This window comes from Eubalaena glacialis, chromosome 16 (genome assembly GCF_028564815.1).
Source record: "Eubalaena glacialis isolate mEubGla1 chromosome 16, mEubGla1.1.hap2.+ XY, whole genome shotgun sequence".
Lineage (NCBI taxonomy): Eukaryota > Metazoa > Chordata > Mammalia > Artiodactyla > Balaenidae > Eubalaena > Eubalaena glacialis.
The window spans coordinates 68063943-68080799 of NC_083731.1; the positions used below are offsets into that span (position 1 = coordinate 68063943).

Sequence of the window (16857 nt, forward strand, 5' to 3'; positions counted from 1 at the left end):
AAATCATCCTATGGTAAAGCTAACAGTCAGCAAGTCACATTGAGAACTTCTTAGCAGCTCTTTAGTCTCCTACTCTTAAGTACAAGCAGAGGACCAAGAATTGCCAGACATCTGAGGAAAGGCTCTATCACAAAAGGTTAAGCCCAAAACATACAAAAATGGGGAGAAAGGCAACTTGGAGGGAACAGATGATGACAGATGAAAACTTGGGGTGGGGGAACCCACTAACATTTCTAAATGCTAAATAGTATACAGAAATATATATATAAGTGTACCACACATACTAGATGGCTGGGGTGGGAGGAGGGAGGCGAGTGCAGGACATTAGACAGGATAGGAAAAGTAATCATATTTTACAAGAACACTGAATAATCAATAGTGATGCAATCATAACTATTAAGAGGAGGGGGGACCAGGAGGTAGAAGGACCAGCTGAGTAGGTCATGACAAAGTTAATCTTCATTTTCTACCCAGGAAGTTAATAAAGCCAAAAACAAAAGCAAGGATGGACTTCCCTGGTGGCGCAGTGGCTAAGAATCCACCTGCCAATGCAGGGGACACGGGTTTGAGCCCTGGTCCGGAAAGATCCCACATGCCGCGGGGCAACTAAGCCCGTGTGCCACAACTACTGAGGCTGCGCTCTAGAGCCCACGAGCCACAACTACTGAGCCCGCGCGCCTAGAGCCCGGCTCCGCAACGAGAGAAGCCACGGCGATGAGAAGCCCGAGCACCGCGACTAAGGAAAGCCCGCGCACAGCAACAAAGACCCAATGCAGCCAAAAATAAAGAAAGAAGAAAATGTATTTTAAAAAAAAAGTAAGGAGTGTTTTATTTAACACACACATATAGGGCATATGAGTTAGAAACAGTTCTAAGGGCTTTGCAAATTCATTGAATTCTTATAACAACCCTATGAGGTAGGTACTATTTTCCTCACTTTTTAAAATGAGCAAACTGAGGCCCAGAGAGGTTAAGCAGCTAGTTAACAATAGAGGATGGATCAGACCTAAGCAGTCTAATTCCAGGGTCCATGCTCCTAACCACCTGGCTATGTTGCACATCTAGTAGCAATACAAGCAGTCAGAGACTAGGAGGTAAACATCACAGTCATCATCTAAAAGAGGTGAAAGTGATTGCTTCTCGGAAATGAAGCAGGCAGGAAGCTTTTGTTTGTTTTGATAACCATGTAAACTATTTGGCTCTTTAAACTGTGCAGGTACAACCTAAATAAAAATTAAAACTTACAATTTAGTATTTTACAGTTAAAGTATTTTATCTGATGCTACCATCCTAAGAAGTAGGTAAAATGAGTATTACTCCTACTTGATAAGAAAACTCATTCCTCTTTAATAAATATGAGGGCCAACTGTATAACAGGCACTGTATTTAAAAGATAGATATCAATTCACCTCAAGGTATGAAAAGGCAAAAGAGGTAGAAAAAGCAAGTATTTTCATTCATTTCTTTTCACTTTGTTGCATTTAATTATATGATCCTACAACCTGAACAGTTGTGCTTAAGATGAGAGACAATACAAATTTTAAATCATGATAAAAAAGCAGAGAAAGGTTTGCTCATTAATCCGTTCAAAAAAGATTTAGCTCTTGCCCTTGAGGAACTCACAGTCTTGTGGGGAAAATGGGTAAACATAATTCAAACTGAATGTGTGCAGTGCCTTGAATAGAGGAACACTAAAAAGCGCTAAGGAAACAACATTCCCTGGGTGAAGAGACTGCTTCAGAGGGAACATCTGAGCTGAGCCTTGAAGGATGAATAGAAGTTTGACCAATTAATTTCACAGAAGAGGCTGTATTAACCATCACAAAACACTAAAGACTATACATCAGTGTGAAATACCTGTATCTTCCCTGTGTTGTAAAAATAAGTTCACATTAAAGGCTAACATGAGACATTAAGAACTTTCTAATGAGAATGATTTTTAAAAAACTAGATACATAATCTTAATGCCTGATCCATGTTTCTAATCTTCACAGTCTCTACCAGTAGTCAACTGAAAGCATTTTCCACGTGTTAGAAATATTTTAAAATTTAAAGTGTTAGAATATTATTTCAAAAGATGACTAAAGAACAACGAATCTTCATTTGTCCTGCCATCCAAAAGTTTTATTGTTAACGTGTTTTCTAAGTCATAATACTGAAATTACAATGTACTCTTTTCTCCCATGGGAGACTAATAGGTGACCAAGCCCAGAAGACGCAAGTGACACAGAAACTCACATGGGAAGGAAAAGTAAAAAGAATTTTTTTAACCATTAACACTTTAAAAAAATAAATAGAAACTCATTATCACTTTTTTCTCTTGCAGATATTCTCAAATTCCCTTCCAAGAACCAATTTAAATGAAACATTTCTTTTTCCAAACTACAGTGATAAAAGAAATAATCTGCAGGAAAACACAAAGAAAAAAATATACAAATTTACCCTATCTGACCTTTACAGGTATTTTAGGGGTCATTTTGATTTTTCAGAATTTAAAGGATACCTCTGAAAAAAAATTTTCTGGTTTTGACGACTTGACTTTGATGTTAACAAAGGCTCAAATACGTAGTTCATTCAAACAGGTACAGTCAACTCAAGTTACTTTATACCAATATTTAATCATATTTCTCAGTAGCTGTTTTTGTCCCTTTAATTTCAAACCTTCCTACATAATTTGCCCCTAATTAATCTTCCTCTCAGTTACTATATGGAAAAATTAATTTTGTAGTAATATCTTAAACGGGGACTCTATCTCTACAGTTAAAAACCCAGCTGTAAAGTCTCCTGACTTTAATCATCTGGAACAGCATGTTGTGGAAAGCTCTATCATGCCCTACCACCAGGAGGAAAACAAAAAAGGAGAATGTCATGCCAGGAGACCACAAACAGTAATTAGCAAAAATCATGGCATGTTTGAATTCAAAATATGTGGTTTTCATTTGTGTATCTGACCCATCTTTTATTTCTCTAAATTTAGCATCCACATAATGTACCCGTGGGCTTTACTCAGATCACACCCTTTAAATTTAGAACATATTAATATGTGGGGTAAATAATTCTTTAAAATTACAGATAAGTATTAGCATGATTTGATACATTTAAAGGTGTAACAATAATTATAATAGGACTATTAAGGAAACCACCTCCTAGAAGAGGTCTATCTTTTAATGTACAGTTTTGTACACATGATACAGAATACATTTGGCTAGGTAACGAGATTTTAATTATATGACTTAGAAAAATAATAAAAATCTTGAAAGACAAGACTTTAAATTATTTCAATTAATCATGCCTTTACCTTATATCTTTTAAGTAACTAAAAAAAAAAAAAAACATGAAAACCTCACTGAAACATTAGGCCTTTGTTTTTCTAAAACTGCAATTCTTTTGAAATATGCTCAGTATTTCCAAAGGGAAGACCACAGATATACACTTTGAATGTAAATGTTCCAACTGGTTTGATAAAAGTTCAATCACAAAAATCTCCAACTAATACTAAAATAATTAAGTATCTTTCAAGCTTATTCAAAGCTCCACAGTGAAAATGAATAGCCTTTGTCATAACTCCTATATTATTCTGATCAAGGTTAGTCACAGACTGGCAAATCTGTGAAAAGAACATTCCTTTAAAAATCAACTTAGTTTAAAGCCATGTAGTAGCATGAGAGATTTCACAACTTTTCTAGCTAGCCAGCTTCAAAGACACAATTTGATTCAATAAAAATGATTATCACATTATTTCCAATCCAATTAAGAAAACGCTGGTTTAATAATGTACTTTAGGCTTTATGCATTTTTTTGGTAAGAGAAGAGGAGAACAGGTGGAGTAGACTGTAGGAGCGCCAAGTCGGTTTCATGTCTCTATAAATTCAACCCTCCAAGACTTTGTTTCTTTACCCTTTAAAATGGCTACCACCTTGATCTACTATGCAAAAGGAAAAATGCACAGCATACTACCATCAACGATAAATCTGGTTATTTTTAAGAGTGTATGGCCTCCTACCCCACGAAACACTTTTTAAGATTCCCATTCCTTTACTGTTCAGATGAAACGATAAGTACACAAAAGTTGGTCAATTAGTTTGAGGGCAACCTGTATAACCCAGCTTAGGTCATCTTTCCTATAATATCTGATGAGGAAAAGCAGCTAACGTTATCTTTCACAGACTAAGAGCAAACACAGTAGAACTGAAAAGGGTTGTCCTGTCCAGTAAAGGAGAAACAAATGTGGGAACCACAACCTCCCCTCCCGTGCCCAAGAGATGATCATAATGATTTTCGTAATTCAAAAGAACAGATTAACTATTAGATGGGTTAGCAAAAACTAGTAACTCTAAAAACCATTTTATAAATAACAAAACCACTTGGTGCTCCCAAACCTATTCTTAATGCTCAAAAACTATCCTGTCAAATAGTGTTTACACAATACTTATGCCACTTCCTGACCAACTAGTTTGAGACCGCTCCATAACACTCTTGCTCTAGAAAACTTACCAGAAAAATGCAGTTTCACATACAAAAAGGAAGAAATATATAATGCTTTAGACTAATCTTGTGCATATACATAGCTACTAAATAGATTAACTCTGAATCTGCTGAGTGTCTGCAGAAATATGGCATGACCTTACCTCTCATCCTCGCCATCCACCAGGGGTGTCGTCAGCGGTAGCACCTTCAACGGGAAAAGAGAAGCAGAGGCTCCTAGGCTGCTGCTACTCCCATCTGAAACTGCTGACATTCCCCCACTGTCACCACTGATAGTCTGAGGTAAGCCAACTAAGGAGGGTTCCGCTGGGCGCCTGGCATCTTCAATTTGGCTTCCAATTGCCTGAGCTAATGATTGTGCAGAGAACTGAGTAGAACTTAGTGGTATCTGCTGCGCCAAAGGCAAATTTACATTAGATGCTGCTATCAAGGGAGGCTGACTAACACTTTGAACCAAATTACCATTTTGAGTGGCAGGGGCTTGTGCTATATTCTGTGATGGAACCAAGTTTGTTGGGACAGAAGGCATTCCAGAAGGACCAGCTGAACTAACCTGATTCGTAACAGAAATACTACTAGCAGAGGGCAAAGGACTAACTGCAGGCAACTGCTGCGAAACAACTCCTGGAGCTACTGACTCTACTCCTTGCGGCTGGGGAGGCACAGTTAACAAGGTACTCTGGGGTGCAATGACCAACTGTTGAGGGAGGCCTGAAGCACTAGCTTGAACTCCCTGATGAAGAATCGCAGCTTGAGCGGGTGGAACTATCTGTGAAGACGGAGGAGCACCTTGCGGGATAACTGAAGGTGTGACTTGGGTAGAGGGCTGCTGCGCTGCTGTAGGTAGGTTTGTCTGTTGACCAATATTTGCAATTTGACTGCCAGGAGGTACAGCAGATACTGCCGTCTGCGCCTGGCCAGCAGGTTGGCCAGATGCCCCTGCGGGCTGCGCCTGGACTGCTGCGGGCTGCGCTGGCAGCTGGATGCTCTGTGGCTGAGCCATAGGAATCACCGCGGCTCCTGCTCCCACCCCCGCAGAAGTGGGCTGTCCGGAGGACACTGCCGTTTGCAGAATCGGCTGCTGCTGAACATACTCGGAAGCAGGATTCGGAGTCACTGACAGACCGTGGCTTGGGGCCACCTGTGTGGAAAGAGCCGGCGGCTGCTGTCCATAGTGTAACTGCTGGGGTGGTGTGCCTGGCAGGGGAGCCTGCGCCGGAGGGGCCGCCTGAGAATACGGCAGTTGGGGCTGAGCCAGGCTGGAAACGGAAGGCTGCTGACCTAGAGCTGAAGTTACACCCACCACGCTCACAGGTGATGGCTGGACACCAGCTGCAGCACTGAGAGCGGCTTGCAGAGGTACTGGTTGAAGACCCTGCTTCTGCTGATAGCTCAGTTCTTGAGGCTGTAACTGTACTTGCGAGATCTGTGACTGAGAAATACTCTGCGGTAGACTAACTGCTGAAATGCCCGCCGGAGCAGCGCTACTGAAGTCCATCTGCGGGAGGGCGACACCTGGAAGAGCGGGCGGCTGCTGCAGCACGGCAGCCGGGGCTCCCACCTCTCCGCTCCCCACGCTCTCCGTGTAGTGACTCAGGGTGCTGACGCTACTGCTTACTGAGCTCCCGCTGGTGCTCTCCCTCTCAGAAGTCACTTCTGTCGGGTTTTGTTTTACGCTTTCCACTGCTTTATTGATCACCACCCCTTCGGCGGCGGGGACGGCGTTTTCTTTTTCATAGAACTCGGTGCAAGTCCATCTACCTTTTTTGAAGGGCTCAGAGCTCGAATCTAACTTCACAACTCTGAACCTGGACGTGTTCACTGTCGGTTGTTGCTGCTGACTTGAAACTGATCCTACAGTCATCCCTGCAGCTGCACTGGCAGCGCTGTTAATGAGAGCGGAGGACGAAATCGTACCGTTGCCCAGGCCGCTCAAGAGAGTCACGTTAACACCGCTGCTCACTCCAGGCCCAACGCTCACACCGGCAGCACTGGGAACGCTGCTCGCGCTTAAATTAGCATTAGCAAGCATGCTGCTGGTCACGTTAGGATTAAAACCACCCACAGCCGTAATGCTGACATTATTCATCGTATTAGTGCCTGTAACAGAATTTATACCTATACTGCCGCTTGTACTCGGAGCACGGATACTAGTCATTACAGATGCAGGTGAGCCACTCGATGATACGGCAGAAGTTGGTGCAACTGGCATAACACTGTCAGAGCTTCCAGTTGTAGACAGTTTTCTGGATACTGGGCTTGAGGGCGGCCCTCCCGGAATGGGTGTACTGGCCACACCGGCATGGGATGGATGGTGGTGCCCATGATGGAGGTGGTGCCCATGATGAATATGAGGGTGGTGATGGAGGGAGTGGGGATGAGCATTCCCATTGATCACAACATTCTGTTGTGGAAGGTGAGGCAAATGAGGCTGAGGAAGGGGAGGCTGGTTGGGAGAGACTGCCCCAGGTGTCTCGGCTTCCTGGAAGTTATTGAGAGTTTCTTCTGAGGAGCTGCGTTCAGGCTCCCCTAAGTCGGTAGCCCTGGAAAGTGACACATCAAGGATCTCGGAAGACGACAGATCTTCTGTGTGAGATTCATCCAGATCGTCGTAGCTTTCGGTGTCCTCTGCGATGCTGTTGTTAGAGCTGATGCTGGCGGAGATCTGAGCCGGGGTCACGCTCGTTATCTGGAAGCCACTTTTCTTTTTCATTTGAGTTCCGCCTGGCGCAAGAGGCTGTGCCTGCAGCTGAGCCTGCGAAAGGAGGTTCAGGCTTTGTGGAGGCGGAGGCTGTGGTCCCGACAGAGAAGATGCTGCAGGAGGTGGCGGCTGGAGCAGCGACGGAGGCGGAAAATCCTCGGAAGATGGGGCACTACTACCAACGCCGGTACCTGCTGCACTGAGAGCAGAGGCGCTGCCACCACCACTGCCCCTTCGAGGGAACATTGCCGGGTGCGCCATCTTCCTAGCACTAATGTCTGCAGCGGCCGCAGCCGCGGCCGCGGCGGCAGTGGACTCGGGCGGCTGGTGCATTGTGTTGGGTACCGGGGGGCGGAGGAGGCGAGTGCAATTTCCTTCTGCACCGTAATCTTTGTATTCAGGACGCCGAGGAGGAAAACGGGACCTGACGCTCCGCCCGGCGCGATTCCTCCTCCTCCTCCTTCTCAGCCGAAGGCGCCGGTCGCTTCTGCCTTCGAGGGCGAGCTTCGGGAAGGGAGGATGAACGAGGGTGAACAGAACAGCCGGGGACCCGAAGGGGGAACCCCTTCAGTCCTTCACCATTCACTTTCCCCTCTAGCCTCACACCCCCCTTTATATTCCGCTTCACGTGGGGTGCGGGGCAGGAGGGAGGGGAAAACCAGGGGAGGGGGGAGGCTAGGGGAGGGGGTGGGAAAGCCGAGAAATGCCCACCTTCTCCGGACAACTCCGAAGCCACCTCCACCCCTCCTCCCGCCGCGGCGGCGGCGGCCGCTGCAAAACCCTCCTGGTCGCTCTGCACGAAGGCGGCGCCGAGCGAGTGTCGCCTTCCCCTCGCCACCCCCAGCCCCGCCGCCGCCGGCGAACCTTGAGCTCAGTGTGGCTCAAACCTCCCCTCCCGGCCCCGCCGACCCCGCCGGCCCCGCTCGGCCCTCCCCCCACGCCCCGCGGACCCTTTCAAACCCCCTGGGCTCGCGGCGGCTGCTCCGTGAGGAAACGCTGGCCGCGGCTGGAGCCGGCGCGGCGAGGCTCGGAGCGGGGCGGCGGCGGGGCGCCGGGTACGGTGAGCCCAGCAACGGGGCGCGGGCGGGCGCGCAGAGACGCCGGGTCCTCGCGGAGCACGGTCGGGGCGCGGCGGCGGCGGTGGCAGCGGGAGCCCAGGGACCTCTCCATCACTGGCAGCCATGGAGCCCGAGCATTTTCCTCCCTCCGGGCAGGCGCCTCAGCTCGGCACACGTCCTCGGGGAGGAAGGGGCCGGCGCCCGAGCCTCCCCGGAGGGCGGCGGGACGTGCGCTAACGCCGACGATGCGAGCCGCTCTCGTCCTCTTCCTCCGCAGCCGGCTTGTCCGCACCCCGCTGCTCCCGCGGCGCGGGCGGGAGGGGGCCGCAGGCGGCGGCGACGACTCCTTTCTCGGCGGCGTTGGTGGCCAGAGGGGCTGCTGCAGCGACTGCAGCCGACGCCGTTCAAAGGAACGAGAGGTGGGGTTGGTCGGTGTCGGCGAACGGGGCGGGTGAGTGGGTGGGTGCCGAGGGAGGGCGGCGGGCGGAGAGGGGGCTGTGGTGGTTGTTACTAGTGCTTTTCTCCGGCTCCACCGTATCCCCGGGTCTCTCGCGGCATCGGCAGAGGAGGGACCAGCGCCCGAGCGCAGGAGGAGGAGGGGCGACCGCCGGCCAGAGGAGGCGGCGGCGGTGGCGAGGGGAGGGGGCTGGCCGAGAAGAAGGAGGGAAGATGGCGTCTGCGCATGCGCCCCGGCGCCGCAGACATAAAGCCGGGTCTGGCGGAGGGGGAGGCGGCGGGTCTTCGAACCTCGCCGAGCGCCGGGTCTCCTGGCGGAAATTTCCGAAGGCTGGCGGAGGCGCCGACGGCGGCGGCGGTGGTGGGGGTGGGGAATTTCGGCCGGGGGAGCGAATCCGGGTCGGCCGGAGAGAGTCGGCCTGATGGGGGTGGGGCAGGGTGCGGGGCGCGCGCAGGTTAGGTGTGTCCGCTCCTTTTTCACACGCGGCCGGCGCGCGCGCGCGCGCGCGCGCGGGCACGCGGCAGGGGAGGGGGCGCGGCAGGGAGGGGCTCGCGGAGGCCGCTGGAGCCCGGGTCTCGGGTATAAGCGCTCTGGGTAGTGTCCCCCCCGCCTGCGGAATGGGTAATGACGCTTTTCTCCGCAGCAACAGCATCACGAGTTTCAGTTCCCAGGAGTCCGCCGCCGCCACGACATGAGTCAGGCTTTCTTCCTCGGCGCGTGGAGGCGCCCTCCTCCTCCTCCTCGCCGCACCTGGGCTCGACCCCGGCCCGCGCGGCCCTCGCCCCCTCGGAGGATGCCCCAGCGTTCGGAGCCGCGGCGTCCGCGGAAGGCCGGTAGCTCCTCGGGATAGACGCTCCCTTTTGTGCAGCGCAGTTGCAGCTGCCATGCGGTCCCCTCGCTTTTCGACGGGCACGGACTAGCCAGCCCGGCAGATACTGCAGCTGTTTGCAGTTAACTGCCTGAGCTCCTGTCTGGAGAGGGAGCGCTTGCAATCCGTCGTTACCTGGAGGGAAGCAGTAGCCCGGCCAAGTAAATAACTGACCTCAACAGGTGGAGCTTATCTCCAGCAGGGATGGCTTTTCGTTTAATTGTCCAGGCTGTAGCCTGCATAGGTTTGACTTAAAAGACAAACTGGCCTAGTCATGGTGGCAACACGATCATCAATGAAGACTACCCTTTAAGGTTAGAAAAGAGAAAGAACCACCTGCAATTCCAGTTTAAAAAATAATAATAAAACCTGCATGGATCTGAGCATGGTGCTACAGAAGCAATGTTAGGTTGATGGGAGGCAGTTTACTGGAAGTTGCTTCCCTGGCATTACACGTCAAAACATTCTAGCTCTAAGCATTGTTTACTACTAGGCGAGAGTGTACTTCTCGCCCAGGAATTAAAAAACAACAAAGTATTATAATATAGAAAACCCTAGGGAGAAATGTGTTGTTTTTTCAACTTAGGTTGTTGAGAAACTGAACGTTTATGGTTAGGCCTATGCTTCAGTAAGTCTCACAGACTTCCAGATCTACAATCCCATTTCAGGAGCTTGTTAAAACATAAATGGCATAATTGTCGATTCAACACGTTACTTTAGGTTTCTCTAAACTTTTCCCCTCATTCCGTCCCCCAAGAGGTTAGGAATATCACCATTCTATTACTGAATAGAAACGCACCCTCAACATCCCCATATAGCCTGTATCAAAGTTTTGATATGTTGCGTCTTCTGTGGTGTCCCCCACTAAACCCAAAAGGTAGGACTACGTGTTTTTAATGTGGAGTTCCGGAGTAGGTACAAAGTAGGTGCTCACAAATATTGAAAATGACATGGTAGTAAAACTCAAATTCACTTGAAAAGATCGGACTTGTTTTATGTTACTCATGAATTAATACGTGAATGATTGGGGTTTTTTTTAACATAACTATGGCCATTTGTGTATTTTACAAAAATAATTTCTTTTTTAATGTTACAACAGCTTTTGTTGCAAGAAATACACCTGATTAATGGCCGCCATTCATTGTTGAAATGCAACTCTGACATGCTTTTTTCAACGGAAAATAGGAAGTATCCTAATGAACTGAAACTGCAATAGAATTTAGTAGGGCAAAATGTGTTTGTGAGCTACAGTGTGAAAGAAAATGCTCTAGATCTCTCAAAATCTTGCCTTAGGTCAAAATTTTAAACTACCCCAAACAACAGCTCAACACCCCCTGGTGTGTTGAGCTAAATACCTGCCGCCTAAATACCAACTATGATAGGGTTTGAAGCAGAAGAAACCCATGTAATAAAGTCTTCCGGACTTCCCTGGTGGTGCAGTGGTTAAGAATCCGCCTGCCAATGCAGGGGACACGGGTTCGAGCCCTGGTTCACGAAGATCGCACACGCCGCGGAGCAACTAAGCCCGTGCGCCACAACTACTGAGCCTGCTCTCTAGAGCCCGCGAGCCACAACTACTGAAGCCCGCGCGCCTAGAGCCCGTGCTCCGCAACGAGAAGCCACTGCAATGAGAAGCCCACGCACCGCAACGAAGAGTAAACCCCACTCGCTGCAACTAGAGAAAGCCTGCGTGCAACGAAGACCCAACTCAGCCAAAAATAAATAATAAATAAATTTATAAAAAATAAAGTCTTCCAGCGTTGACAGAATGAGTCATTGAGATAACCCTGTAAAAGCAGATACTTCTAATAACCAGTAGTAATGAGTATTGTTATTTTGGGCTGTTTTGATGTTGGGGGTTAGTGGGTATATTATTTCTTTTAAAAGAAAGTTGTTATTGTTTTAACTTTTCCAGAATAACATAAGACATAGAAAATACAGCCTTTTGAAATGTGTTTCACTTTTATCTGCCATATCACCTTCAAATTCCTGGTTAGGCTGCATCAAGGCCCACTGAGATATGACGAGCAGCTCTGCAATTACGGCAACCTGCGTTTGAGAAACATCGCTCTCTCTCCCTCTCCTTTCTCCAGTTGCCAACATTTCTATGACCAGCAATACATAAATATAAGTCCATAAAAACAAGCCGAAGCACTTGAACAACCCCATGTTGTTATCATGTTACCACCTTTTAATCTAAAAGGTCTGGATTTTTTTTTACATTAATATCAAATGCACACTGCTATGTGCAATGAAGTCATTAATTCCTTTGAACCCAGTACTTGGAGTTACCCTTTGTCTTTTGAAAGACTGCATTTCACCTGTTTACATTCTGAAGGTATAGTTCTGAATTACTCTCTATTGTGGAAAAGATTAGTCCATGGTGCAGTGTTCACTTAAATCTCGTTATTGTGACATTGCAAACCAGCATGTATATTTGGCTATTGTTACCGAAAGCTCCACCTCTCTGTACACCGGTGCTGAATCGAATCTCGGGGACAGAGTTCTGGGTGAAGTAGAAGAAGATAGCTTTATTGCTTTGCCAGGCAAAGGAAGACACACCGGGCTTCTGCCTCAGGAAAATGTCTCAACCACAGAGGATTTGATGAAGGGATTTTATAACAGGGGTTCAAAGGCGGGGTCTTTGACAAGATTAGGGTGTGAGCAGGGCCTGCACTTCCTCAATCTCCTCTCAGATGCTCATCTCCTCATCTTGATGAGCTTCTCTGGTCCCTTTAATCTGGCCTCAGGTGGTTTCTTGGCGGCCCCTCCCTTGATTAGCAACTGTCCGAATCCACCCTTTGGAACTCAGGGAAGGTCACAGAGGTGGAGTCTTGCCTAGAAGAAATTGGGGGACAAAAAGGGCCTCTGTGCTTGGGAGCCCCATAGGGCGCCTGCTCAGTTTCACTATGTTTAGGGTTTTTTCTACCATAAAATAGAAATTTTCCTGACCATTATAACTCAATTTACCTATTTGTGAGAACTGTGAAATAGATCAGTATTTAAAACGAATTAATTCTCCAAAAGTAATGCCCTTGAAGAACAGGAAGGGAATACTTAGACTCAGAATGGCTGTGAGTGCAAAGATAAATACTAAAGAGAAATGGGTGAAGAAAATACACCACTGATCCACTCCAGTAATTTTTCTGGCTAACCAGTGCTTCAGTCCTGCAATAGTACTTATCTGTAACTTTTAAATGTCATCTGAAAAAAAAAATCAAATTTTTTAATAATGAGTTATAAACATGGAAAAAGTCACACATTTTTACATATGAAATTTATGCACAGGGATATTACACCATGTTTATAAATCAATTTGCTGTCTAGAAAATTCTTTAAATGAGACCAGGAGTTGTATGTGCTATTTGACTTTTGTAAATTGCACAAAATACTTATTTTGAAACTTTTCATTCAAATTTCAATGAGTATAGCTTAGCTTGTAACTGATTAAATTTTGCAGCACTTATTAAATTTTCAATATAAATGTTTCTGGTCAGCTGAACAATTTTATATCCTCAAAGGAGACATGATTATAAAATGGAAAAAAGTACAGAAATTTGAATTTATGGTTCAGAAGGCACACTGGTATACATTAGCTTGTTAAATTCTACCCTTTGAAGGAGGAGGCATTATCGTTCTCATTTTAGAAGTAAGTGATCACAGAGAGGTTAAATAACTCATCCAAGGTTTATGCCTAAATCTGGTTACTCAGGTCCTCTTAATTTCAGATTCTATGCCTCTGTGCTGAGGGATTTTTCTGAAAAAACAGTCTGACCTCTAGAGACTAGTATTTTTCAAAGCTCTTTTGGAAATTAGGGAGTGTTCTTTTAATGCTTTTGCATGCCAGTGAAGATATGCTGCACACACACTAATTGCACATAGGATTTCTTCTACATGAAGAGGATAAAAGACTTCTTCCCTGTTTGAACCAATGTAAATGTTACACATGCTTCCACAGTCAGTCTTTGCTGACTTACGAATGTGTTAATTTGGAGAATTTTCTCGCAACTTAAAAAAAAAAATCATTTCTAACTTCTGCTACAGAACTGTGAAGTGACATTGAAAAAAGAAATAATTTGTTAATTTAAGGTTTTTTTAAGTTTATAATCAAATAATCCTCCAGATCTCCCCAGATGATAGCTAATATTTATTTAATGCCTACTCTCAACCACACATTTTCTAACAGCTTTGTTTTATCTCTAATTCTCACAACTGTATAATGTACGAACTATAATTACCCCATTTTGCAAATGAGGAAAGTGGGGTACAGAGAGTTTGAGGCCTCACAACAACAAGTAGTAGGGCTAAGACACAAATCCATACCAAGTAACCACCTCTTACTTCACAGCTGCCTCTTGAGACACATTGTTGAATCAGGTTCCTGCCAATTCTAGCTCCCAAGTTAAATTTCTACATAATACTCATGTTTTAATTTTTCCAAAGAATCTAGGAGCACCATTTTCTCCTGATGCAGAGACATTCTAGGAAAGAATGAACATTTTAGAGTCTCTACTGTGGCTGCGTAGGAATTGGACATAAATGAACAGAACAACAGCTTGATAAGTTGGATGATCCGTCACTGATCAAAAACAGATGTCAAATGCTTGGGGAAAAAAAGGCATTAATCACACATAATTGAGGAACACTGTCTATACAGGACAAGATAAATGTTTTCCCATTTTAGCAATTAGTGTTCATTTAACATGAGAGCCTGTAAAATAGGGACAATAATAATCTAGTCTTTCGAACATGTTCTAAGGACCAATTTGTATTTGTACATGTTTTTGAATACTTAAAGTTACAGAAATAAACAAATTTGTTATTTTTCTTTGTATCATAATTCCAAGAAGGCCTCTGTCCTTCCACCATACATGAACCAAAACCAGGTCAAGAAGTACAAACAAATCATGGCAGCCAGTATTTCTTCGTATTTAAAGATTAGGTTCACAAACACTTAGGTATATCTCCAGTCTCAAAGCTCAAGGAAAAAAGAATGGCTGTTGAAGTCATTCCTCAGTGTGGAATTTTCCTTTGGTCATTCATTTTTCTCCTTCTACTCTGGGTTATGTTTTAGGAGAAGAAAATCAATAAAATAGTTTTCGGTAACTTATACTTAAATTGACGTTCCCAGTTAATTTCATTGTAGAAGAAAAACAAGAAATCAGTAGTCATAAAGGCCAAAATCTTTTCTGATTAATACCTTTGAATAAAATGAAAAGAAAATCTTAGATACATCCAAGCTAAATTAGAGTCGGAAACACAAGATAAAATCCTTTTCCTAGGATGACCGTAGGACTTCCCTGTTGGCGCAGTGGTTAAGAGTCCGCCTGCCAATGCAGGGGACATGGGTTCAAGCCCTCACCTGGAAAGATTCCCACATGCTGCGGAGCAACTAAGCCCGTGTGCCACAACTACTGCGCCTGACTCTAGAGCCCGTGAGCCACAACTACCGAGCCCGTGTGCTGCAACTGCTGAAGCCCGCGTGCCCAGAGCCTGTGCTCCGCAGCAAGGGAAGCCACAGCAATGAGAAACCCACGCACCACGACGAAGAGTAGCCCCCGCTCGCCGCAAGGAGAGAAAAGCCCGCGCACAGCAACGAAGACCCAACGCAGCCAAAAATAAATAAATAAATAAATAGGATGACTGTAGACCATTAAGTGTTCTGTTTGCCTGTGGAAGGTGTTTACAAAACCTTCCTGTGTGAATGATAAAATTAGAACAGTTATAGGGGAAAGGTTGGAATTTCAGAGAAAAGCGTGAGATGGGATTTAGAAGAAAGAGCCTAACAAAACTGATTTATTACATGCAATATATACACACTTGTCAAATTCAAGAAAATTAAATGTATAACTGACTCAGCCCCTTCATGAAGTTAAACATAAAGTTAATTGCAAAGATGCCAGCAAAGCTTTCCATCAAAAACTGGAAGCAAAGGTCCAGGTGCTTTCTTGCCCCAGTTATTTATAGACAGGAATGGGATCATACCATAATGCCAACTCAGTGGTTTAAGTTTGATGTTTTGAAAGAGTTTCTAAACACCCTATTTATCCAAGTCATAACTGACACACAAAAATGGTTGTTGAATTACACCTCTATCAATACGTATTTTGAATAAAATGGGGTAATAATACTCTATGGTACCCCAGTGTTGATCCTAAATTATTTAATAAAGAAAAACAAGCATTTTCAAAGGAATACTTCCAGTGAAAAACATCTTGGAAAGGGCGCTAAGTTCTCTTTATTGTCAAGCATATGATAGTAACTCAATAAGTACTTGTAAAGAATTTCTTAAATCCCACATTACACAATAATATTGTCAACATAATTTGTCATATGAACTTTCACTACTGAACTTTTCACAGGATGTTTCTGCAGAACATTAGGTTCAGAAATTATGAAATTAGGAAACAAGCTCACTATTAAAATTTTGGTCAAGGGCATCCAATGGTATTACATTTCCTTCTCTGTTCTTTACTTGATCTCTGTAAAATTCTCCTTGCCCAGCCTAAGCTTATAACAACTTGCTGACTACTCTTTTTCATGGAACATCATGCCCAAAGCAATCTTTTTTTTTGTTTAAGAAGCAAAGTTCAGTGAAAATGGTAAGAAGATACGAGTTGAATCTGCATCCTCTTTTCTGGTAGCTTTGCATTTGTTTAGGGACAGAGCATTATGTTAAATACTGTTTAGAACTGGAGTGCTTAGCCTCTGTGGATTCTGGAAGTGCATTCCTTACATTCTGGCTTCAGGATATGGAGAATTCATGTGCTTCGTCCACTCAGATGAGCTCCAGAACTATCTTCTAAGAAACTTACTTGGCACGACTAGTCACAGAGCTCATACAAAGACTACAATGAATAATTTCAAATAAAATGATCAATTTTTAAAGTTTGACTTAGTTAATACATCTAAAAAACTTACTACCTGTTAATTGGTCAAAACTTCCATTTTGAAGTCTTAATACCAAATGAGGGTTCTGCTATTATTTTTGCATTTCTCTCCACATGAAACACTTTTTCCTTTTATTAATGATTGTGAAGGGTAGCAAGGCATACCACCCCAAAATATGCCACTTTGGTATATTAATATTTTGCACTGTAGGCACTTGAAAAACAGCAAATGCAGGGAGAGGCTTTCTCTGAACTTCCCTTATCTGCCTAAAGACAGATCCTCCAGAAGGAATTCAATTGTCATAAATCCCCTCCCCGGGAGTTTCATCAACCAGGGAAGATGGACTCATCACAGGAGAGAGAACTAGAAGTCGGCACCACACTAAGACAAACTTCAT

The 16857-nt window shown here is 45.0% G+C and overlaps 2 protein-coding genes across 2 annotated transcripts in view; both read right to left on the reverse strand.

Moving 5' to 3' along the window:
* Positions 1-4624: 4624 nt before the first annotated feature.
* LOC133076370 (TSC22 domain family protein 1) lies at positions 4625-8016 on the reverse strand. The gene has a single exon (XM_061170915.1). It carries the CDS (start codon positions 7517-7519, stop codon positions 4625-4627), a length of 2895 nt encoding a protein of 964 aa, XP_061026898.1. The 5' UTR covers positions 7520-8016.
* Positions 7607-16857, reverse strand: part of LOC133076371 (WAS/WASL-interacting protein family member 1-like) — a 71709-nt gene continuing 62458 nt past the window's right edge. Inside the window, exons 3-5 of the mRNA XM_061170916.1 lie at positions 9224-9704; positions 8137-9119; positions 7607-7690 (exon numbers count right to left, since the gene is read on the reverse strand). Of these exons, the coding sequence (XP_061026899.1) occupies positions 8141-9119; positions 9224-9704 (1460 nt within the window). The 3' untranslated portion in view covers positions 7607-7690; positions 8137-8140. The remainder of the gene's footprint in view (positions 7691-8136; positions 9120-9223; positions 9705-16857) is intronic.